Source organism: Corythoichthys intestinalis, chromosome 3 (assembly GCF_030265065.1).
Source record: "Corythoichthys intestinalis isolate RoL2023-P3 chromosome 3, ASM3026506v1, whole genome shotgun sequence".
NCBI lineage: Eukaryota > Metazoa > Chordata > Actinopteri > Syngnathiformes > Syngnathidae > Corythoichthys > Corythoichthys intestinalis.
The window spans coordinates 27,830,485-27,854,120 of NC_080397.1; the positions used below are offsets into that span (position 1 = coordinate 27,830,485).

The 23,636-nt window shown below is 39.0% G+C and overlaps 1 protein-coding gene across 3 annotated transcripts in view; it reads right to left on the reverse strand.

The window, feature by feature from the left end:
- The window catches only part of LOC130913368 (calsenilin), an 86,242-nt gene that overhangs the window by 6,273 nt on the left and 56,333 nt on the right, over positions 1-23,636 (reverse strand). Inside the window, exons 1-3 of one of the 3 annotated variants that reach the window (XM_057831942.1) lie at positions 20,981-21,975; positions 5,220-5,344; positions 16-85 (exon numbers count right to left, since the gene is read on the reverse strand). In XM_057831942.1, the coding sequence (XP_057687925.1) occupies positions 16-85; positions 5,220-5,344; positions 20,981-21,086 (301 nt within the window). In that variant the 5' untranslated portion in view covers positions 21,087-21,975. Of the gene's footprint in view, positions 1-15; positions 86-5,219; positions 5,345-8,567; positions 10,156-20,980; positions 21,976-23,636 lie in introns of those variants that run through there. The other 2 variants (XM_057831941.1, XM_057831938.1) reach the window with 2 other exon arrangements.

The window sequence follows — 23,636 nt, forward strand, 5'->3', positions numbered from 1 at the left end:
GAATGGAGAATTAACCTCCTTGGGGAAAGAACTGAGAATAGATGGACTTGAATGTCTCCTCATCAACCAGCCCGCTGGGACACTCCTGCCCGAGGGGGAAAAAGGAAAAACAGATCAATTTAGAGCTGAAATATAATAACTTTGTCCTCCTAAATCACTGGTTAAAAGTAGAAAAACTAATTTTGGGGAATAGATTGCAAAGCGTCCGACATATAACATTCCTTTTTTTCCACCTTTCTCAAAACACCGTCCAGCTTGCAAGCTTTTCCGAATTCTGACCATTCCAACTTCAAAACCTTCCAAAAATTCAACAGACTCAGGATCTCTTTCAATTTCTGTTTACGGTTGCGGCAAAAATGCACATTTTCCAACAATAAAAGCCTCATTAATTTCCAATTGCATATACCTTGAAATTTTCAAAATATATCTTGTCTCACATTTTTTTCATCAGATTCACATAAAAAAAATTTTTTTTTAAACAGAAAATCAAGGCACATAAAAGCGCGGCTCCACCAAAATTTGACCAAAAAAAAACCCTTTTTATTTCCAGATACCCCATTATTTTCCAGTGGGGAAAATTGCCCAATACTTACAGGAAGTGACCTGAAAAAGCCTCTAACTTTAAAGAAAGTGACCCAGAAATGCCTTGAGAATGATTGTTAAAAGAACCATAAGAAACTGACCCCCCCCCCCCCCAAAAAAAAAAATCTTGAAAAATAGAAAAAATACATGGTAAACGCGAAGGACAAAACTGTATTAAAAGGGGAAAAAAAAACAAACACAAAACACATAAACCGCGGTATGAAATTGGCAAGATCGCAAAAACATTATTATTTTTTTTAAAGAAACCCTAAAATAGGCAAAATTTCGATAAACTGCAAAAAACACACAAAAAAGCAATGAAAAACGAAACTAGAAAGAATATGATGATTTAGTTTTAGTCGTTTTGGGCACTCGTTGGCTGCCATTAACAGCGCTAGACATCCTATCACGGACGTGTAACACTGTCAAAGGCAGCCAATGAGTTAATAAATCAATAAAATTAATAGGAAATCACTGAAAAGCTACATGAAGTGAGCCATGAGAGCAAAGCATAAGCAATAAGGGTCATTCTATTGTGAATCATCCACCATGGATGATGTGTGGGATTTAACAAGAAATAACTGCAACTGTGTTATGTGAATTGGTGTTAGAGTGCTACAAGTTCCAAATGTATGTGAGATTATGAAGGTGTCTTATTTTGATTGGTAGAACGAATCAGAGAAGGGGGCGAGTGCACCCGACGAGAAGTGTGCATGTCGAGACTGGAGGCAGACAGTTGAACGGTCAACTAGTCCAATATATTTTTATGTAGTTATAGCTGTCAATAAACATGCGTTATTTCAATAACGCTGAATAAAATTTGGATAATTTTTCTGCTGCAAAATTCAAGTAAAATACATGGTTCCATCGATCACAGTCGTCCAGGTCCCGAAGCAATAAGTAGCCCCAGATACCGCCTCCACATTTTCTGGCTGTTAATTCACTAGTTTCCGTGCCATTGACGGTGCTAGACCTCCAATCCATTTTAACTGGGAGAGGCTGACAGAGAAAAAAAACGAACTGGATGTCTAGTGCCATCAATGGTAGCTATTGAGTTAAATGAGTGCCCTTTACAGGTATAAACAACATTTCACAATTAAATTCTCTGGATAGTTTTAGATTTACAAGCACAAGCACAAAGGCAGCATTCAAATTCCATACAGAAAGGCTCATATGATATGATATGGCTAATATAATTGGAATGCAGATCTTTTACTCTGTGAAGGATAAGCTAACCACTGTATGACTGTGACATATTCAAATAAAATGTGATTTCACAATTTTCAACTAAATGAATCATACTAAAAAATTGCCTAATTGCCTATACAGTGATCCCTCGTTTTTTGGAGTTAATGGGGACCAGAATCCGCCACGATAAGTTAAAAACCGCGAAGTAGTGATCCCCCCCCCCCCCCCCCAAAAAAAACTTTTTTTTTGGCGTGTATGTATTTATTTAGATTTAACATTGGAAAGAAATATAAAGACATGTTTTTCACTTTTTTCCCAAAGTATAATTAAATATATATATTTCGAACCCATCATGCTAAGTGAAAAACCGCAAAGTAGCGCCCCCCCACCCCCAAAAAAACCCACATTTTTTTGTCTTATATAAATACATACACACCCAAAACAAAAAAAAACATTTTTTGGCGTGTATTTATTTATTTAGATTTAACATTGGAAAGAAATATAAAGACATGTTTTTTCACTTTTTCTCCAAAGTATAATTAAATATATATATTTCGAACCCACCATGCTAAGTGAAAAACCGCAAAGTAGCGCCCCCCCACCCCCAAAAAAACCCACATTTTTTTGTCTTATATAAATACATACACACCCAAAACAAAAAAAAACATTTTTTGGCGTGTATTTATTTATTTAGATTTAACATTGGAAAGAAATATAAAGACATGTTTTTTCACTTTTTCTCCAAAGTATAATTAAATATATATATTTCGAACCCACCATGCTAAGTGAAAAACCGCAAAGTAGCGCCCCCCCACCCAAAAAAAAACAAACATTTTTTTTGGGTTTTATATACAATGAGTTGCCACAGCAACTGTTTAACAAGTTAAACGATGATTGACGCATGTGGCGCTTTGAAGCTCACTTCTCTGGCAAGATCAAACATCAACGTCCGTCAATCATTGTCAACTTTAATAAGCAACTCCAGTGCACTCACTGCCTGACCAACAAAGAGCAGGGAGAGAGTGAGACTACGGGATCAGCTAAGTCTGCAATTCTTTTTCTTTTTTTTTTTTCAATTGAAAAAAAAAAATCCGTGATGGACTGAGGGCACGAAGTTTGAAGCGCGAAGTAGCGAGGGATCATTGTATTATAATTATTGTTACATTATACTGCCTAATGCCTAAAAATTACCGAATATCCCTGAACTTTCTCTATTTGGAAATGTGATTCTGATGGCAGCATTTCACAATCAGCAGAGGTGGGTCGTAACGAGTTACATTTACATTACTTCATTACATTTACTTGAGTAACTTTTTGACAAAAATGTACTTTTAAGAGTCGCTTTACCACACCATTTTACTTTTACTTGAGTAGATTTATGTAGAAGAAACGTTACTTTGGGCTACACTAGAGTTGTTACATTTTTTCCTCTTTATTTCCATATTAGACATGACTTTATTTTTGCCAGCATAGTGGCACTACCAGTTTCACCGATAGGACGTTGAAACAATAATCACATGTCTCCATGATACCAATCACACGTAACATTACTGTTACGTTACCACACAAAAGCTTGCAGTTGGAAGTAATATGGTTATGACCTGTTCAATCATGTGGCGTGTTTAAAGCACTGTAAGGACTAAACTATCTCGCATAGGGTGCTGATGTCAAAATTACTCAAGAGCACGGATCTCAAACTTTCCCAGTTTTTAATTGGCACCGATAGACCAAGGAAAACAGGAGATATGATCGTTTTAATTTCATAGTAGGAAATATGTTTTCTCCCCTAGAGGGCACCATTCTCTTTGGACGGGTGATGTTTCATTTATTTTTCTAGTTGAAATTCAATGATTGCAGTGTATTTTTTTGGGCCTAATATGACCATGTAAAAGGATATAATACAGTTTAATAATAACAGTTGATATCAAGCTAAGAAAAAGAAGAAAAAAAAGCTTCATTGTTTAAAAAAAAAATCTGACATTATAAGCAGTTATTCATTACTTGGGTCATAGACTTCACCGTTAAACACCATCAAGACAGCTCCTGCAAACATTGCGCCACGCTTTCCCATTGGGGCCCGACCCAGTCAGAGCTTAGTTGGCTTTCATTTAACTCAAAAACACGATTCGTTCAAACGCTGGATTTAGGTGGAAAAAGGGTGAATGTTTTACTGCATACAAGCAGGCAAGAGTGTCTCAAGAGTGATTTGGTCGAGGATTCAAGGTAATTATTATATCAAAGAGTCCCATGCATGCACTTTGAAATGTTGAGGGAAAAAATGCGTGGGAAAAAATTAGCCCAACTTCAGGTTAAAATATTTACGTAAAATGAATGATAACTGCCCATTTTTTTTTTTTTTTTTTGCTTTTAACCAAAATTCTACACTATTCTATGTTCATATCTATAGAAATTCCGGGACGTACACGTTTATTTACAAGAATTTTTGACAAAAGCTCTTTGTTTTGTGATGGCCGCCATGTTGTATCCATATACAGTAGAATAACTAAGTAGTAATTTTCGACAATTCTGTGTCCATACAAAAATAAAATTCGCCTTAAACGTGTTTTATTTTTTGTAACATTTCAATCTAAAAATGACGAGGGCCAGATAGCAGACAAGACGTGCTAAGGCATTAGTGACATCAGAATTCAACCTCAATAAGTTGTGCTTGTACATAGAAAAATGCAAAATTTGCTTTTGTTGAGTAAAATTTGGATGACTCTTCATGCTTTTCCTCAAGTTTCTGATGTGAAAATTCAGTTTAGGTGTTGAAAACCTCTACTAAATTTTAAAAAAAAGTTGCTATTTTGGGCAAAAACTTATATGATATGTTAAATATTGCTATTGATCCAGAAAATATAGGTGATTATCTCTGCATTTGGTGTTTTTTTGTACATCTAGCGTAAAATTTGAGAATTTTACTGCTGTTTTAACTTTTGTTATACTCGTATAAAAATAATTAATTGGGATTTAATTAGGGGACGACTTTAAATTTTTTGATGTAGCTGCTCATGGAGACTCATATATGCCTAAGGGAGGTGCCTGTTTTGGTTTAGGTCGCTAGCGGCTTTGATTTGGAAAATATTTGAATTTTAAGTTTTTGAAAATAGGCCCCCTGCGGATCGGCCCGGAGCCCCAGGCCCCGTCAGTTGAAGTCTACGCTTAAGTATTCTTTTCACCGAATACTTTTTCACTTGTGCTAATATTTTGGATGAATACTTTTACTTTTAATTTTACTTGATGATTTTAATTTGAAGTAACACTGCTCTTAGTTGGGTACATTTTTTTGGCTACTCTACCCACCTCTGACTATCTGTGATCCAAAATAATAGCCCACCATTTTGGGACCATGCCCAAACCTTTGGAAGGCCTGCTACAGATAGTATAATGTAATCCTCCTGAGTAGAAACAAATGTGTTCATCCCTAGTTCCACAAATTATGAACATACATTCTTGAAGCCTCTGTAGAGTGACTGAAGCTCCTTCCTGGTGAACTTTGTCTGAGCCTGCAACTGGTCCAGACCCTCTGGCTGATGACGCACTGTTGACAGCTCCAGATCACTGTCACTGCTGTCTGTGGGACAGAGAGAGAGAGAAAGAAGGGGAGATAGAGAGTGATGCAGAGGGGGGATAGATAAGGAGAAAAGTAGGGAGTCGGGTCGGAGGATGGGGGGGCAGACTTTAAGTGCATGGATACAGGCCAGCATTCAGGGAGGGCTGGGATCACAAATTGAAGAGAGGAAGCAGCGTCTTCATAAGCAAAAACGCAGGAAAAATAAGAGGTTGTACTTTCTTAATGGCGGAAATGTCACCAAACATTTCTTGATTTGTTTTTAAACACAATCTGTTGGATGCCAGTTCACACACACTAAGAGAAAGCACAGCATGGCTTGGACAAACAAAAAACAAATCATATAAAACGGCATGGACAAAGAATTCTCCAGTCCACTGTGTCAATACTTACCATCTTTAGAAATAGAGGAAAAAGGAAGAGGTGCGGACACCAAGATGCAGGGAGAGAAAGCAAATGGAGAACAGTGGGAGAGTGATAGTTGGAGGAAGAAAGAAAACAAAGAATTTACAGTAAATCAGATTTGATAGTTAAGATGTGTGTTTGATGATAGCAGAGCAGAGCATATGAACAAGCAGTTACAACTCTTTGGCCAGTTTTTACTCATTTTTTCCTGTTCAGTCTCTTAGGTCATCTGTAACGCATCACACCATACTTTTTATGAAAGGAGAACTACACCCTAGACTGGTCACCAGTCAACCAGTCACACTTTATTTTCCACTGTTTGAAAACCAACCTCACGTTGTAAGGTCTCTATTCGGTCACTATAACATTCTATGACTGTGGTAATATCATCTTCCCAAACTTTTTCTCAAACAAGAGCCATGACTAATGCCATACATTTGAAAATGAGATGACTAAGCTATCGAAAAGAAGAAAATGAAACATTACAGTAAGCATTACAGCTATTGAAATGATGTAACTGGCTTACACACATGCATCTTAGCCAAATGATCACCACTTGTTACTGCCTAAAAACAATTGCTGGCTATCCAAATGTGATATAATGGGGTACGGTTCTCGCACAGTGAGGAGTTGGAGTCTTCACTTCTCAGACAGTTCAAGCATCCCAAAAGAGTTAATAGCTTTTCCCTCCATTTAACTTGAGGCCGCTTAACCGGTTCAGTATCACGGGTTGTTGGCACCTATCACACCTGACATCGTGCCAAAAGCGAATACACCCTCAACTCAAGTCATCTGCCATTTGCAAGAGAGTAAAATAGTATTTTTCAAGATACTTTCAAGACTTAAAATTTGTTCAGCATGAAAATGGAGGCAAATTAACCCCCCCCCCCCCTCCCCCGCAAAAAAAGACATGAAATTGACCATAGTTTCCACCTGACAGCGATGATAATGCTGGCCTCAAAGTCAGGGGTCCCGGTACCGGTCCGTGGTGCATTTGCTCTACTGACAGAATAATTCATTAAGGACCGCATTCTGGCCTTTGTCTCATGATACACCAATCTGCCTGTCTACTCTACGGATACACTATAGTAATAAAACTGGATAGGATATCTTCCTAGAAATCCTTTGGTGCTAGCATCTATTTTTTATATCTAAGTACACTCGTCCTCAATAATGACGTATGACCATAGACTTCATAATTATATTGACGAGACAGATTCCCCAGACACTGCGGCACGCCTTTTCTTAGGGGGCTGTCCTACACTCCGCTTCAGTTATTCGCAGTCGTTCTTAGTTCTTCTCAAACACATGCAGCAACCCAATGTCGGATTTAGGTTGAAAAAATACAAAAGCTGTACCGCATACAAACAGGAAGGATTGTCTCACGAGTGATTTGTTCAAGGATTGAAGGTAATTATTTTATTTTTTTGTACCATGCATGTATTTTGAAACGTTATGAAAAAATCGCTTGGAGAAATTAGCCGCTAGAGCAATGGCGTTATACCTCGCAATATTTACGTTAAACAGGGGTCTCCAAACCGCTCCTCAAGGGCCGCTGTGGGTCCTGGTTTTTGTTCCAACCGTTCAAGTACCGACAGTTTAACCAATGACGTTTTTGCTAAAACAAGCAGCACCTGACTGCAATCAACTGATTACACTTGTAAGACACCAGATTGGTGCATAGGTGTTGTCTTGTTTTGTTGGAATGAAATCCTGCGCCCACTGCGGCCCTATGTGGAATAGTTTGGAGACCACTGACGTAAAATAATTGCTAACTGCCCGTTTTTTTGCTTTTAACCAAGAATCGAGACTGTTTTACGTCCATATCTATAAAGAATTCAGGGGTTTAAGCATTTATACACAAGAATATCAACTAAAAAAGTTCTTTGTGGTTATTAGGCGGCCCCACACTGGTTTAAAGACAAGCAGCACATTAGACTTGTTTTCATAAGATGAATGATAATTGCCCGGTTTTTTGCTTTTGGCCAAGAATTGAGACTGTTTTACGTCCATATCTATAAAGAATACAGGGATTTAAGCATTTATTTACAAGAATTTTCAATGTAAAAAGCTCAGTCAGCTTTGACGGAGATAGGCCCCCTATGAATCGTCCCCGGGCCCCGTGTCCTGTCAATACATTATGAGGTCTATGGTATGACGTAGGTGCATCAGATTTGTTCCCGGAAATGATCATCCCGAAAGTTCGCTAAGATAACTGAATGACAGACGTTTTTGAACAGCTTTTTTACAGGGAAAGAGCCAGAAGAGGATCTTACAACCTCAAAGAAAACCAAAACTTATTTTAACAGATAATACCAAGAATCCCACCTAAAATATGGGGTTGTCGCAACAAGGCACTCTCAGGCACCAAGTCTACTGCAAAATATATGGCCCAAAGCTACCAAACGAGGCGATGAAGCCTTCAAAGCTGCTTAAGCACATCAAGACTAAGCATCAACAAAGCCGAATACACTAAGAACATCATACCTCGTGGCGAATCGAGCCAAGAAACCTTGCTCGATTGGAGAAAAACTTATCATGCCTACGGACACTGTGTTAAAAACGGTTGATTCAGCGTATGGCATTTTCCTTGCACTTAATGTTCAATTTTATCCACGTCGTATAATTTTATATTTGCTGTATTTTTCTACCATACATCACTGGTATGTAAAAAAAAATTGCCCACATCACACCGGTCTGTGGTGCAAAAAGGTCTGGGACCATTGCTTTAAGTGACTTAAGCGAATGCCACATTAGCGTGCGTAGAAAAATGTCAAATGAAACCAAATATGTGAAGAAGCCTTCAAACATTGTCCCTCACCAGTCTCGGTGATGTCAATGAGGCCCAACAGATGCATCAGCTTGAGGAACATGATGACCAGACACACGATGCCCACCGTCTGCAGACCCTCAGTTTCCCACCGGACGCTCATCCTGCCCCCTTCTTCCAACTTTTCTTCCAAGGCGGCGTCCCCCCTGCTGCTAAACGCTCATGGTCGTCCCGCTCCCGTCAGCGTTCTCATCCCGTCAATGCGCCTGTCACTCTCTGTCACGCTTTTTCCCGCCGGTGTCTCTTTTTAGCACAGCGCCTCTGCCATGTTAATTGACTGACCTTTTTCTTTCTGCACCCCTCCCTTCTCTGATGGATTGCATATTTTTCCCACTCCGACCATAAGTTACAGCAGGATATGGTAGCAAGAATACTGTTGAAAAAGGCAAGATGTCGTGGAAAAGAAACTTAAGTGCACATATAGCCTACAAATAATCACAGGTGGGTAGAGAAACCAAAAATTTGACTCAAGTAAGAGTAGCGTTACTTCATAATAATATCACTCAAGTAAAAGTTGTCATCCAAAAAATGGACTCAAGTAAAAAAGAATACTCAAGTAATGAGAAACATTGTCAATGCACTGCTAACTGTGTGATATTTTTTAAAAATAGGGTTATGGTTTTTTTCTCAGCACACGTCATCTATATGAACAGTTGTTATTATGATACAGTATTACAGTATAAACTGTTATATCACTATATTAGGCCAAAAAATGTACAAAAATGATCGAATTCAAAGTAGATAAATGAAACGTTTCCTGTCCAAAAACATATTTCCTACCATTAAATTAAAATGATCATATCTCCGGTTTTCCTTGGTCTGTCGGTGCCAATTAAAAACTGGGAGAGGGCTTGAAATCGAGTAACGTTGACTCAGTGACAAATAGTTTAATTGTAACAGCACTTTAAAGACCCCACATGATTGAACAGAAATTATAGGACTTCCGACTGCAAGCTTGTGTGTTGTCGTGGGACTGTAATGTTACGTGTGATTGGCATAAAGGAGTCATGTGATTATTGTTGCGACATCTCTGAAATTGGTAGCACCACTGTCAGTATCTCTGGCAAAATCAAAGTCAAATCTACAGTAAAGACGAAAAATGTAATGGCTAGTGTAGCCCAAACTAGTGCCGTAAAAGTAGTGTTTCTTCCTCACAATTCAAACTAAAAGGGAAGACATGGTAAAACTACTCTTTGAAGTGCCTTTTTCTTGAAAGACTTTCTGAAGTGATTGCCCACCGATCATTTGCTGCTAGTTCAAATGGACCTGACATAACCGTCAATGACAGTGAATGAGTTAAATAGGGCATAACATTTTTTGAAGTCAATTCCAATCCACATAATTTTATTGCAATTACTTAAGAGAGAAGATTACATGTATCATGTGACAACACTGGCATTCAAATGAATGACTCAATGCCAAATGTTCGTGTCACAGTGCTGTGCAATATCTCACACTATTTTGCTATAACAATCTTTATTACTCACTCCCCGGGCAACAGGTTTGTGGAGTACCGCTATCATTACTTTGTTTTCCTTAAAATGGAATTTGAGTGATGCTACTCGGTGAGTGAAAAAACCCACTGTCTGTAGGTCAAAAGTCAAAAATGTGACCTCGATCAAATTGTCTCAGACAACTGCAGGCTCCACATTTCCAATTGGTCCAGTGTCTTAGCATGGGATGCTCGCATGGATTCAGCACAGCGCATGTACTCCGTGGAGTCCTGACACGTTCGTGGTAGAATAGAAAGGGAACAGGGAGCATTCCCTCGGGTTCTGTTACACTTGCGAAAAGTTCTGATGGGCCGAGAACATTGCTCTCTGCTGCTATCTAGTGGACGAATGTTACATAACAGCTATCAATATGAAAGGATATATTCAGGAAAAGTAACAATCGCCATCACAGCAGCTAAATACAGTCTATACAGATGATCATTTTATGGCCTTGTCAACTGTAATTTTGTTTTATCAAGCGCCAATATAAACCAAGTAAGCATGTGAGCTTTACCTCATTTGCCAAGTTTGGAACGTTGGGGAAAAAAAGAAAAGAGAAATTGACCTTATTACGGGCATACAACAGTGGCGTTACCTAGGGGTGTAACGGTACACAAAAATCTCGGTTCAGTACGTACCTCGGTTTTGAGGTCACGGTTCGGTTCATTTTCGGTACAGTAAGAAAACAAAATGCAAAAAAATAAATGTGCTAGTTGTTTATTACACACTTTTGTGTTTTCAACAATAGGAACATTAGCCTATACCAGTGCTTCTCAATTATTTTCTGTTACGCCCCCCCCAAGGAAGACGTAAATTTTCCGCGCCCCCCCCAAACTAGTATCATTTGTCTATAAAATTACTATTATAAGTACGCCTCTGCCTAACATTGTCCTTTTTTTCTATTTAAAAAAAAAAGTAACATAGATCAACTTATAATAAAGTGTAACTTCATTAACAATGTTTTGTTTGTAACAGGAAAGACTTAACGCGCATCAGTTTGCCTGAATCTAAAAAAAAGTCACATCCAAACTGTAAAATACACTCACGGTACATTTTTGACCACTTGATACAGAAAAATAAAATGTAATGAAATCAATAAATAATAACAAATTCAAATTGATTAGAAACATTAACTCATGAGGACAATATGCCCAAAAAATATATAAATAATAATAAAAGAAAAAAAGATTGTCTTTGGACAGAAGGACAGTTTTTATTTTTGCTGCTCACCTCCTTTGCAATGTTGTGGGGTTATTTAGCACTGAGCATGTTAACAGTGCTCACTGGTTTACTGATATAACACTGACAAAGCGGGACGATTGTTGGCAATATTCGGCACGTTTTCGCTGAAAAACAAGCGGCTTATCAATGAGATTGGGGTCTAATGTCTTTAAGTGGCGTCTTAATTGATTTGGCTTCCGGCTGTCCGCTATAATTATTTTTAAACACGGTAAAAAGTGGTCTTTCCTCATCCCCCACTGCATTAAAAGTCAAAGCCAACAGGCACGATAAAAAGCGCATTCTCGGCGGCCGAGGGAGAACCGTAGGTGAGGGCGGTCGTCGTGACGATCCCAAGCCGAAAATGGCACTTCTCGGACGGACACGTGAGAACCGGAGAAGGTTGCTGCGTGAGTCGGGCTGGAAAACGGCTTTCGAAAACGGCGCACACTCACAGCTTTTCATATCTCTTTTCTGTGTGCTCTTGCTTGGTTCAAAAATATTGCGCGCACTCTGTAAATGAGAGCGCCACTGCCACCCACTGAGTGGATGTGCAAGTACACTTTATTCCAGTACGGGGGTAAAAAAAAAAAAAAAAAAAAAAAAAAAGCATGTTCCCCGAGGTCACATGCGCCACCCCTGACATCGCTCTGCGCCCCCCTGGGGGGGCGCGCCCCACTATTTGAGAAGTACTGGCCTATACAAAGCTAGAATTCTGCTCAAAAATAGAAAGTACAATATTCTGAAATGTAGATATTTTGAAAAACAAAATAAAAATAAATAACATTGGCTAAGACTTTTTTTAATATCTGATGTGCAAAATTGAACATTTGCAACACTGAACAGTTTCAAGCTTCTCATATTAACTTTATGACCACAGTCTTGAAAAGTAAGGGTAACATCACTACATTACGTCAGAAACTAGTTCGGTACGCCTCCGTTCTGAACCGAGCACCCCGTACTGAAATGGTTCAATACAAATACATGTACCGTTACGCCTCTGGTGTTACCAGGTTGCCAGGTGTGGGTGGGCATTCGTCTTACCTGGAGGGGGGAAAAAAAAGCTACAATGCTCAAGTAGGTCGAAATCCAGCGTAGGGCTACTGCACCTTAAAATATGTTTTGTTTTCTCCTTGAGATAACTGTTGATGTGATTTGGTCTAAACAAATAAAAGTTGATTTGATTTTATTTGACTTAGAACACAATAATAACTGAACAGTATGGACATGCAGGTAACAATGTTTTTTAGGTGACCTATTGTGGTTCCTCGGTTTTATTATTATTATATTATAGTTATTCTTTGTTCCGCAGCCCCTTTGAGCTGAATTTGACCCCCCTAGAATGCTTCAAAATGCACCAAAATCGGCAGGCAGGTCAAGACAGGTGCAATCTTTGATACCGTGTAAAGACAAATTCCAAATACACTATGTAGCGCCCCCTAGCTGTCATTCTTTGTCCCGCCGACGCTTTGAGCCCTACTTTGACCCCCTCAGAATGCTTCAAAACTCACCAGATGGAGACAAAAAAAACATGTGTGTAGCGTCCCCTAGGAACAAAACCAACATTTAATTTCTTTTTTTTTTTTAATTAGGTGAAAGAGGAGGTAACAACACAAAGGTTAAAACTTAGAACACATCAGTATTATATGAATGGCAGGGATTCCCCTATATTCAACAGATTGTGGCGCACCGCCACACTAAAATGAAAGCCGCCACGCCTGGCAAATGAGATGTATTTTATTTATTTATTTAAATTAAAAAAAAAAAAAATTAAGGCCGCTTCAAACTAGCGGCAGCCGAGTGGGAGGAGTTCAGCGGACACCTATTCATTGAGTATTGTAGCCTAATGTTCGTAACTATGCAGGCCCCCCCTTAAGAGACGCAAGGGGAACGAGTAGGAAGAATGGGAGAACGAGCGAGATAGCGAGAGATAGCGAGAGATAGCGGTCGCATGTTGTAGCAGCCCGCTGTTATTTTGTTATTGTTTTTCTTTATTATTGTTACCACAATAAAGTGGGTAAGCAAATACAGACTTCTCTCCTTCTTGCCCATATCCGGGGCATTACAATAATTTGGATCGGACTTTTCGGCGAAAGTGAGCGGTGGACGGCCGTCTTGGACGGAAAGCAAACTTTGACTAACTTGCGCTGAGAGACTGCGGAGAGGCGGTGCCCAAAATAAAGCCTTGCTCTATTTTCAGAGCGTTGGTCACAGTAAACGATTTATCAGTTCAAGCAGAGTAAAATGATACATACATATTCACGGTACAAGAACGTCGTTTCTGTGTCCATCGATTGGTAAGAAAAGGCTGTTTGTACGAGTGACGTGTGGGCGCTCCCGCAGGGGGGACATTTCACGTGGAGTGGCTATTTTTCGGCACAACACCGGCGCGCCAACTTCAGACAATTACGGCTGACGAAACTTTGATAAATGCACCCCCCCACCCAAATTTCGCGAGCTCTGGGACACTCGAAAAATGACTCTCATACCTCTCCTTGCTAAGTTAATGGTACCTCGACGTGCCTTTGTGTGGAAATTTAGTTTACGAACAACGGGGAAAAAACTATTCACCTTCTCACCGAATCAAGTAAAACTCTTTACACGGCTATTAGAATTCCCCCAGTGCTCTAAATGGGTCAGTTGACAGAAGGACTGTTATTGTTGTGGTAATGTAGTACTTATGAGGGTCAAATAAAAGGAAAAAGGAGGACTACGACGGTGGTCTGCAACCCGCGGCTCTCGGGCCGCATGCGGCTCTTTAGCGATGCTTCGGAGCTTTTTTTTTTAATGGAAAAAGATGGGGGAGGGAAATATATTTTTTTTGTTTTAATAGGATTTCTAGGAGGACAAACATGACACAAACATTCTTTCAATTCATTAATATTGTAATGAAGTTAAACTTGTGGTGGCATAGTACAACAGAGTAGTCACGTGGTGCGTCATTCTCTATAGGATCCACTGTAGGGAAAACAAACATTTAATCATGAAGGCTAATTACGTATTTCTATAGTAGGCTAATATAGCTAGTATCGATAATTATAAGGCTTGTAAAAGGCTTTTAATTTTTTGTGGCTCCAGACATACTGTATCAGTTTTTTTTGTGTTTTTTTGGGGGGTCAAATATGGCTCTTTCAACAGTTTGGGTTGCCAACCCTGAGTCACTACAAGATGTAAGTCGTACTATTGCCACGAGAAAAAAAGTCGCATTAGTACATCGGGTAACGTAGCTGTAATCAGCTACGCATTTTACATACATGTACTGTAGCTGAGAGGTACAACATTAGCCTGGCTAATGAAATATTTCAAATATATCTTTGTTATGGTTCTTCTTGGGGGGAAAAATGAAGAAAAAAAAATTCGCTGTGGCACGACATGGTGAGGCTGTCCGACTCCGATGCAGCCCACCACCACAGCTTCAAAAAATCCTAGGGGAAACACTGAATGGGATACCATATGCGGTGGCCAGACTGCCATTAGTACTACATTTAGTTTTCCTTGGGTGGGCAGAACTTGTCCGTGGGTGGGCACTGCCCCCCCCCCCCCCCCCCCCCCGTGACACCCCTGGCATACAAGCTAAACAGAGTGGCAATGAAGGAAATGCAATGTTTTTTTTTTTTAATTTGGCTTAGTAAATGCTGCGAAACCATTGCATATGGCTTTAAAAGTTTTAGTTTGGTATTTTGATGGAATAGATGCCAAATTTAGCTTTAATATATGGTGTATATACCATTATACCATATATATATATATAGTATAATGGTAAAAAAAATAAAGCAAAGATGGCAAGGAAATAGGTTGTTTTTTAACAAAAATGCTGTATTAGTTCTTAATTTGAACTATATTACTAGGTGTGGGAACACCTTGCAATACAAGGCTCACGTAACACTGATCTCGCGATATTGCGATAACAATTATCGATACATGGATCAGGAAATCATTCCACAATATTTTATAAAACAACAAACAACTAACAAACAGGAAAACAAGCTATTTTTAACCTTTTGCTGTGATTTGGATTGAGTTTATCACTAGTAGACGTCCAATACATTTGAACTTGGAGGGATGGCAGCGAATGAACGTCTACAGTATATACGGTCAGTTACAGCCAATGCCAGACAGTGAGTTAAATTTGGGGCACTTCACGTCATTTCCTGCTGATTTCTGGTCACTTCCTTTTCCTTTTGGGGCATTTATGGGCCACTTCCTGTTGATATTGGGGCATTTACAGGTCACTTCCTGTTAATTTTAGATTACTGAAAAGGAAGTGACTAAAGAATGTCCCCAAATGAACAGGAAGTGACTCAAAATCAACAGGAAGTAACCTGTCAATGCCCTCAAATGAACAGGATGTTACCTGTAATTGCCCACAAGACTGGCTATGAATGCTCTGGTTTCAGTGCCAGTGCATAGCTGTCCAATCCAGTCAAAATGAATAAGAAGTCTGAGCACCGTCAGTGGCAGCCAGTGAGACTATCCTAATGGAAGATTTCGGTGGCAACATGATGGTTCCTTTTTATTTTTTATTTTTGATTAAATAGTGACACCTTTTTAAAACGATATGGCGGAAAACACAGGTGACTTGAAGTTCCGCTCTGAGACCCCCAATTTGGCCAAATTTCAAAATTGTCCGATATGCATGTGTGATACATAATTGAAAAGCTTAAAATCTCAATTTTCTGGGGGAAGAAACATTTTGAACAGGGCATTTAAAAACAAAAAAATCAAAGAGTGAAACCCTAACTGGAGGTGAAAGCATGAAAGAGCATAATTAAAGATGCCATGATTTAAACGAGATAATATCGCGTACATACCTTGTTTCAATCCAAAAACTCCATGTAGCATGTATAACCGAGTATCAAGACACAGCTGTGAATGGTCACAGCTGGATTTTTTGGGGATTTTATGGGTGAAACAAGGTAATATAACAAGGGTCGGGATGCAGAAATTGCAGAAATCAAGGAGTGGTCAAGATTTTCTTTTTCATATATTTACCCTTTTAAATATTTTGTTTTTTAATTTTTCTTAGTTTGCATCGATTATTTATTATCTATCATATCGAAGAAAATGCGACAGACAAAAAAAAATTAAAATAAAGCGATAGTTATGAGGTAGATATCCGTGACTTAATTAGACACAATTTTTGTGACGTGATTTGATTTTTTTTTTTTTAATAAATGTTAGACATCAAATAATGATTCTAGGCTAAAAATGACAGACATTTTGAATCATAAATATAATTAATTACCTTCTTTTTATGGCTGGGTTGAAACAAAAGCGGTTGCGCAACGTCTGTAAATGGGGGTCTCCAGGGTAAAACAGACAAATTAAAAATAGTTTGGGGGCTTAATGCACTATGAATCTGCTATGGCTGCATATAGACATATTGTTCTATCAAACACAACAGTTCTTTTAGCTTAAAATACAGCAGTTTATTTTAAAGAGGGGTGCAAGAGCAGAAACTGCTTTTTCAGTCTTGTCTGTGTTTTCCGTCGTATATCGATTCTTGATGGAAGCATATCAATATCCTTTTGAGCTACAAAGTATTGCGATATCTAACCTTTTCGGTATATTGTTAAACCCATGTAAATTATGGGTCTGAATAGAAAATGAATGGGCAGATGTTGCATCAGAACTTTGTTGAAAAACATAAAACCTCTACCCTCTGAGTAATCAGATCTAACAACACCCAGACAAATGAGGAAATGGGTGGTTAGTAATGCAGTAAAAATATCAATTCCTGACATCAGTGGAGGAGGAAACATAAAGCCACATTTGGCATTGATGTTCCCTGAAAATAGGACCAAACTGGACCCGACCCAAACATGAGACTGGAGTTTTGAAGACCAGACTAAAACAGCATTTACGCTCAAACCTTCGCTGACTGATCTGATGCAAACTCTAGGGAAGCTTTTATCAAACAATCAGATCATTTGCAGACACACCCATAAAAGCGAGATTTGAGTCATCATACCTCCCAAATTTCCAGAAATTTCAGTGCATAACTTCAGACCCTGTCATGGTCCAAGTCATACGATTTGGTAACGCATTTTGGATATTTATGAAGAAGCACCGAAACAAAGATTTTGGGGCGCAACAGATGGATGGCAAACGTCCTTCAGGGGCCTGCAAGAGTTATCTCGCTTCCATATTTAGGTGGCCTCAGAGAAAACCTGTTCGATACCGCATGTATAATTGATGCAAGGTAATGCTAAACCGGGGTGTATCACTACAGGCTCGGGGGATGCGGGGGTATCAGAGAATAGGCTGATGCCATTGAAAGGAATGATGAATAATAAAAGAACATTACTGATGCTTTTGCTGAATTTATGACTTACTGATGCAGGACAATATTACAAACACTAATGTGGCGCCTGTACATTTCCAGTAGAGATTTAGAGAGACGGATCTGTTCACTTCAAAGAGCCGTTCAAATAACTGGCTCATTGGACTCCTTTTTTGTGTATTTATTTATTTATTTGTTTATTTTAATGTTATTATTACAGTATTATTATTTTTTACTTTTAACCTTTCTAAGTTGCTTGGACACGCAGAATTGTAGGTCTGAATGCCTTTTCATTTGGGAACACTTTTAATGTGCCACAGGTGAGTTTTTGTATACAGTACTCCTTTTTGTGTAAAACTTTTTTTTGAATTTATACTATTCATGCAGCACATAAAGAATAAAAAACATACAACAAAAAACAATGCATGCATCAACAAAGTTCCAAGCAAAACATACAATTAAATTGACAAAAGAACATTTTAAACAATAAAGAAAAATGCAAAAACAATGTTTTAAAATGATAAAAGAATGCCTAATAATCAGGGATTAAAATGGCTAGAATTTCTTGACGGAATTCCCTAGCGTAAAGGTTGCCTCGGAGCGAGATTTTTAATTTTTTTTTAACTGGGTCAAACCTCTTAAATCCATCGACATGCAAAGAAAACTGCTTGTTACACATGCATTCGCCTACTTCATTACACTTACCGTAACAAGGTACACAAGAGAAACTGATTTCCATTTAAAATGTTATCTTTTTTCAACAATGTGCAAAACAACAGTTAGAAAACCACCAATAATCCCAACCAATCTCTTATTTTTGAAAAATTTCCCCTCATTTCCTCACATCTAAATGCAAAACCTCAATTAACTCCTTTAGAACATACCGTAATTTTCGGACTATAAGCCGCTATTTTTTTCCCTTCATTTTGATACCTATGGCTTATAGTCCAGTGCGGCTTATTTGTTTATTTATTTGGGATAATAGGTAACACTTTATCTGACAGCGGCGTCATAAGACCGTCATAATTATGACATGACACTACCATGGGCATTACTGAATGCTTACATCATTAAGTGTGATGAAGCAAATTATGTCACTAACTCCATTTATGTCCAGCTTGGATCTTTTACATCAATTCAAAAGTGAGATAATTTGCCGAATAACACTAAATGACATCTGTTATAAGCTTCTTTAATGCTCAGGACAGTGTCATGTCATAATTATGATTGTCTAAAGACAGTCTTATTGACACTGTTAAATAAATTGTTACCAAATACCATAACTAGCAATTAATGAAACAATTAAAACAGTAACTGAAGAAATATTTAGCACAGAACATGAGTTTTGATTGTTATTTACACCTGTAGCTCTGAAATGTATGCTAGGTGGCATGTTGGACGACAACAGTGTTGACGGCAGGTGGTAGCAGAGGTTGACTGTCTCCCCCAAGGGAACATTGATGGCCAAATGAAGCTTCTTGAAGCAATGATGGTTCATTTGGTCTTATGACAGTCGTATGATGCCGCTGTCAAACAAAGTGTTTCCGGTTAATATCTTTTGGAGCAAATATCCCATAACACAGTGAGGACAGCTGCGGCTTATAGTCCAGTGCGGCTTATCTATGAACAAATGCCGTTTTCGTACCAAATTTGGTGGGCGCCGGCTTATAGTCAGGTGTGCCTTTAAGTGCGAAAATTGGGGTAACTTGAGTATATTCAAATTTTAAATAATGTAAAAATTCACTCTTTTTTTTTTTTCAATTATAAAGTATTAATTAAATACATTAACAAAAATAAGTCCAAATGATACTTTCGTTATGCACATTGAAATGGATTATATTTTAAAGATAAAGATACATTGACTTTTTTAAGTTATTGGGAAATAAATAAGTAGTCCAAACAACAACAATAGCAAAAATAACTGCAAATATGCACATTAACATGGAAGTTGTTGTAAACCTTCCCATCAGAGCAAATAAACTAAACTAAACTAAACTAAACTAAACTAAACTAAACCTCTTGACCTCTCTCCTTTCTCTGAAAGATCTGATAATTTTCTGTTGCATTGTCCTTTTTTACAGCAATAATTTAACAAGTTGTTTGTTACCTCTCTGGTTTACTCTTTTTTCTTTTTTTTTTGCTGATGCAGGAAATGCATATTTGAACCAATCAGAGCTAGCTATCCATATTAATCACATGTCAGTCAGTCAGCCAATTGAAAGGACAACTTTTGCAAACATCACAACTCTTCTTTCCTGCTTTGTCTTGGTATACTGACTAAAAGACTCAAGAACGGCACAAAATTAACCTAGAATACATAAAAAGTGATTCAAGCTCTTGAGTCACCAACAAATTATCAAAAATAAAAGTAAAATCAGGGATAATATGAGCATTTTCAGACTTTTGACGAGTTTGCCAATTAAACTTTTCAAATAGAAGGGTCTATTGCATCTTCTCACTGAATATCATCCATAAAACAATTGTTTTTTTTTTTGAGGAAAACAGTAGCCTATTCATTAATCTAACACATGATATCTTACTGCTGATTACTAATTAACAGAAAAGGTAGAATTAAACTTTCATTCCTGGTGAAAGATGTGAGTCCAGTCTTTAATTTGGAGGATTTCCAATTTCCAGTAACGTGATCAGATCGGGGACATCCCAAATCGTTAAACCTCTGGATTATTTTGTTGCTTGTATTTCATTTGCTGCCATTGACAGCGATCAATGTTACATTTATTTGATCTGTGAAGGCTAGCATTGACTGATCATGTTTTACTGCCATTGATGGCGATAGACGTCCAATCCAATTTGACCGTGACGATTGCTGCAAGCCTTCCAAGTTAAAATTGATTGGATGTCTATTGCCATCAATAGCGGCCAATAAGTTAATACTTAAAATAAAATAAAATAATCGTTTTTAAAAAACTCATCTTTTTTTTTTTACCCGATTCTGATCTTCTAAAAATGCTGTGATGGGGCCCAATTTCCGGTCATGTGATAGGATCAGGGACATCCCTACGCTATCTACAGTTTGCCACGTCCACTTTTACTTGTGGTAACATTTCCTGTGTTTCTTGGTTTGACATTGCTTTCAAAGTGCACAATGTGTTTGCTGGCTCAGTATTGCTTCTGCACTTATCTTAAACAACTTGCTATCAATAACTGCTGTAGTTGTAAGGTTTACGTTGGCTTAAACAGGTTGTTCATCCTGGAAACAAACAATAAAAAGTCAAAGCTTTGCAATAACAAAATGTCCCGTTGATGTTCGCTTTACAAGTCTTTCCTAGGCCTGGTGCCAGTATACGCTTCTATTTTTTAACAACACTTTGGAGGTCGAATGTTCTCTTCGCAGTGGTTATTAACATACAGCTTTTGTGCCATGAAGAGTAGCCCGTCTTGACCCTTACCTTCAAAAGAGGACATAGGTTCCAGTATGCCAAATTGCTTAAGAACCGCCATGAAAAGAATGATGACTACGCCAATGGCAAACAGCTCCATGCCTTGTATCCCCATGGCCACGCGGGGGCAGGCCTGACGAGGGCCGAGCCTCGCGACCGGGGTCGAGATGGGTCAGTCTGCCCTGAAAACAAGAGTTCTCACCAGAGCTCAGCCAGGAAATGACAGGAATGAGCCTGAAGGGCGGGAGACCGCATGGGTTTGTATCCGAGGTACCTAGAGAAGCTGCTTGTGATATCAACACTGATGCAGAATGGGAAACAACGTGGATGCCGACATATATGGAAAGCCTCCCTCTGTGGATCCAAGAGGCAAGACGGGGGCCGTTTATTACGCACATTAAAGGAGATGTTTCAAGTCACTTTCCTCCAGATTCCTGATCATGCACTCTTAAAGCAAACAGCTATTATCCAGCTTCACGTCATCGCTTTACACTCAATCACATGATGGAATCACTTTAAGATGTTTTGGAAGAAAAATTCACATTTATTGGGGAGCCACCCCCGACTGTCCTCATGACTTTAGTATCCATAGAAAGTCTGATTCTGTACAGAGGCAGCTCTATCGTCCATACGACATGATTATAAATAAATCACCCCATCGTGTGCAGGAGAGGCGTGAAGCCAAAACAGAACACAGCCTGTTTCAACAGCTGCTGCTCACTGCTGTTCACAATAACATCCAAAATTCAATGGAAAACTGCATCCAAGCAAGCAGACCTCAGACATTCACTCCTCATGAGTCAATATAACAACTTAAATGGGCTTTTCCTGCACTCGGTAATCACTAAATCCATCCATTGATTCCTTCCAAATTCAAGTTGAATTTTAGGCTCGTCGGGTGTCCCAATCCAGCTCCTAATATGTCCAGGAAGGCAAAGAGTCAGTGAAGGGATATCCCGCGAATGTCTCCGCCCCTGGTGCATCTCCAGGTTTCAATCCAAAGTGTCCAGTACATTTTATACCTCCGGCTATCATTACTTCCCTACGGTCCCACCCTCTTCCCCCTCCTCCTTCTTTCTCTGCATCTGATATGTATTTGAGCCCTCCACACACTGCCTCTCCATAACTTTGTTCACCCACACACACACACTTTTAACCCCCCTGTCCACCCCTTCATTACCCTTTTCCTACAAAATGTGTTACTTGTAAATTTGCAATGCAAAAACATGACAGATTATTCAACAGATGGCCACAGCGAAAATGGTGTGGAGGATCAAATGGGACAGAATGAAATATATAAATACATCTTTAAATAGATACTTAAATGTGTCAATAATTAATTAAAAAAGGATTTAAATAAATAAAGATGTCATTAAATGTGTCATTAATTCATTAAAATACTAGTCAATTTATTTCATTTGATTTATTTCATCCATCAAACTCACCCGTCAAAGCCAGTGGGCGGGACTAACGCTGATTTAAGTGTAATCGATTGCTGTCAGCTGAAGTCTTCGAAAACATGGCGGCTACGAAGGATGTACGTATATACCGTATTTTCACGATCATAGGGTGCACCATATTAAAAGGCGGAGGCTTATTTCCGGGTGATATTTTTGTATTTCACACACACACAAGGCGCACTGCATTGTTAGGCGCATTAAAAACATATGCTAGCATGTGCGCTAGCATGCGCGCAAGCATACGCGCTAGTGTATTTATACCCAGTTGTATGGAGGAGGAGGATCTAAGGGCACAGGAGGGAGTTGTAACATGAATGACATTTGACAGGTATGGAGGGGCGAGGTTATGGATGGCCTTGAGTGTGAGGAGGAGAACTTTGAACTGTATTCGAAAGTGGACCGGGAGCCAGTGAATCTGTTGGAGGACTGGAGTGATGTGGTGGATGGAGGGGGTAAGGTTATGATGCAGGCAGCTAAATTCTGGACCAGTTGGAGTTTATGGAGAGTTTCATAAGGGAGGCCGAAGAGGAGGGAGTTGCAGTAGTCCGGGCGGGAAGTGACAAGGCTGTTAACCAGAATTGCAGCAGAATGTAGGACAGTGGAGTTGTCAATGGTAAGGGATATGTTATGGTTTTTTGAGATGGTGAATTTAGAGCCAACGAGGAGCAACCTCAGTTTTATTACTGTTAAGTTTTAGGAAATTGTGGGTAAACCAGATTTTTATTTCTATCATTCAGTCAGTCAGAGATGAAGGCGGGAGAGAGGAGGAGGGTTCAGAAGTGAGGTAGAGTTGGGTATCGTTGGCATAGTAGTGAAAGTGGATGTTGAATTTACGAAAAGTATTGCCAAGGGCAAGTAGGTATATGATGAAGAGTGGGGGCCCCAGGACAGAGCCCTGAGGCACACCACAGGTAACAGGGGAGGGTGTAGATTTAAATGACTTTAGTTGGACATATTGGCGGCGCTCAGAAAGGTAGGATGAAAATCAGTTTAACAGGGTGCTGGTGATGCCAATAGTGCAAAGCCGGTGGAGGAGTGTGGTGTGACTAATGGTATCAAAGGCTGCAGATAGGTCTAGGAGGATGAGGATTGAGAGCAGTCCAGAATCAGCTGCCATTAGGAGGTCGTTGGTTATTTTAATGAGTGCTGTTTCAGTGCTGTGTAGTGGGCGAAAACCAGATTAGACTGTTCATAAAGGTTATTCT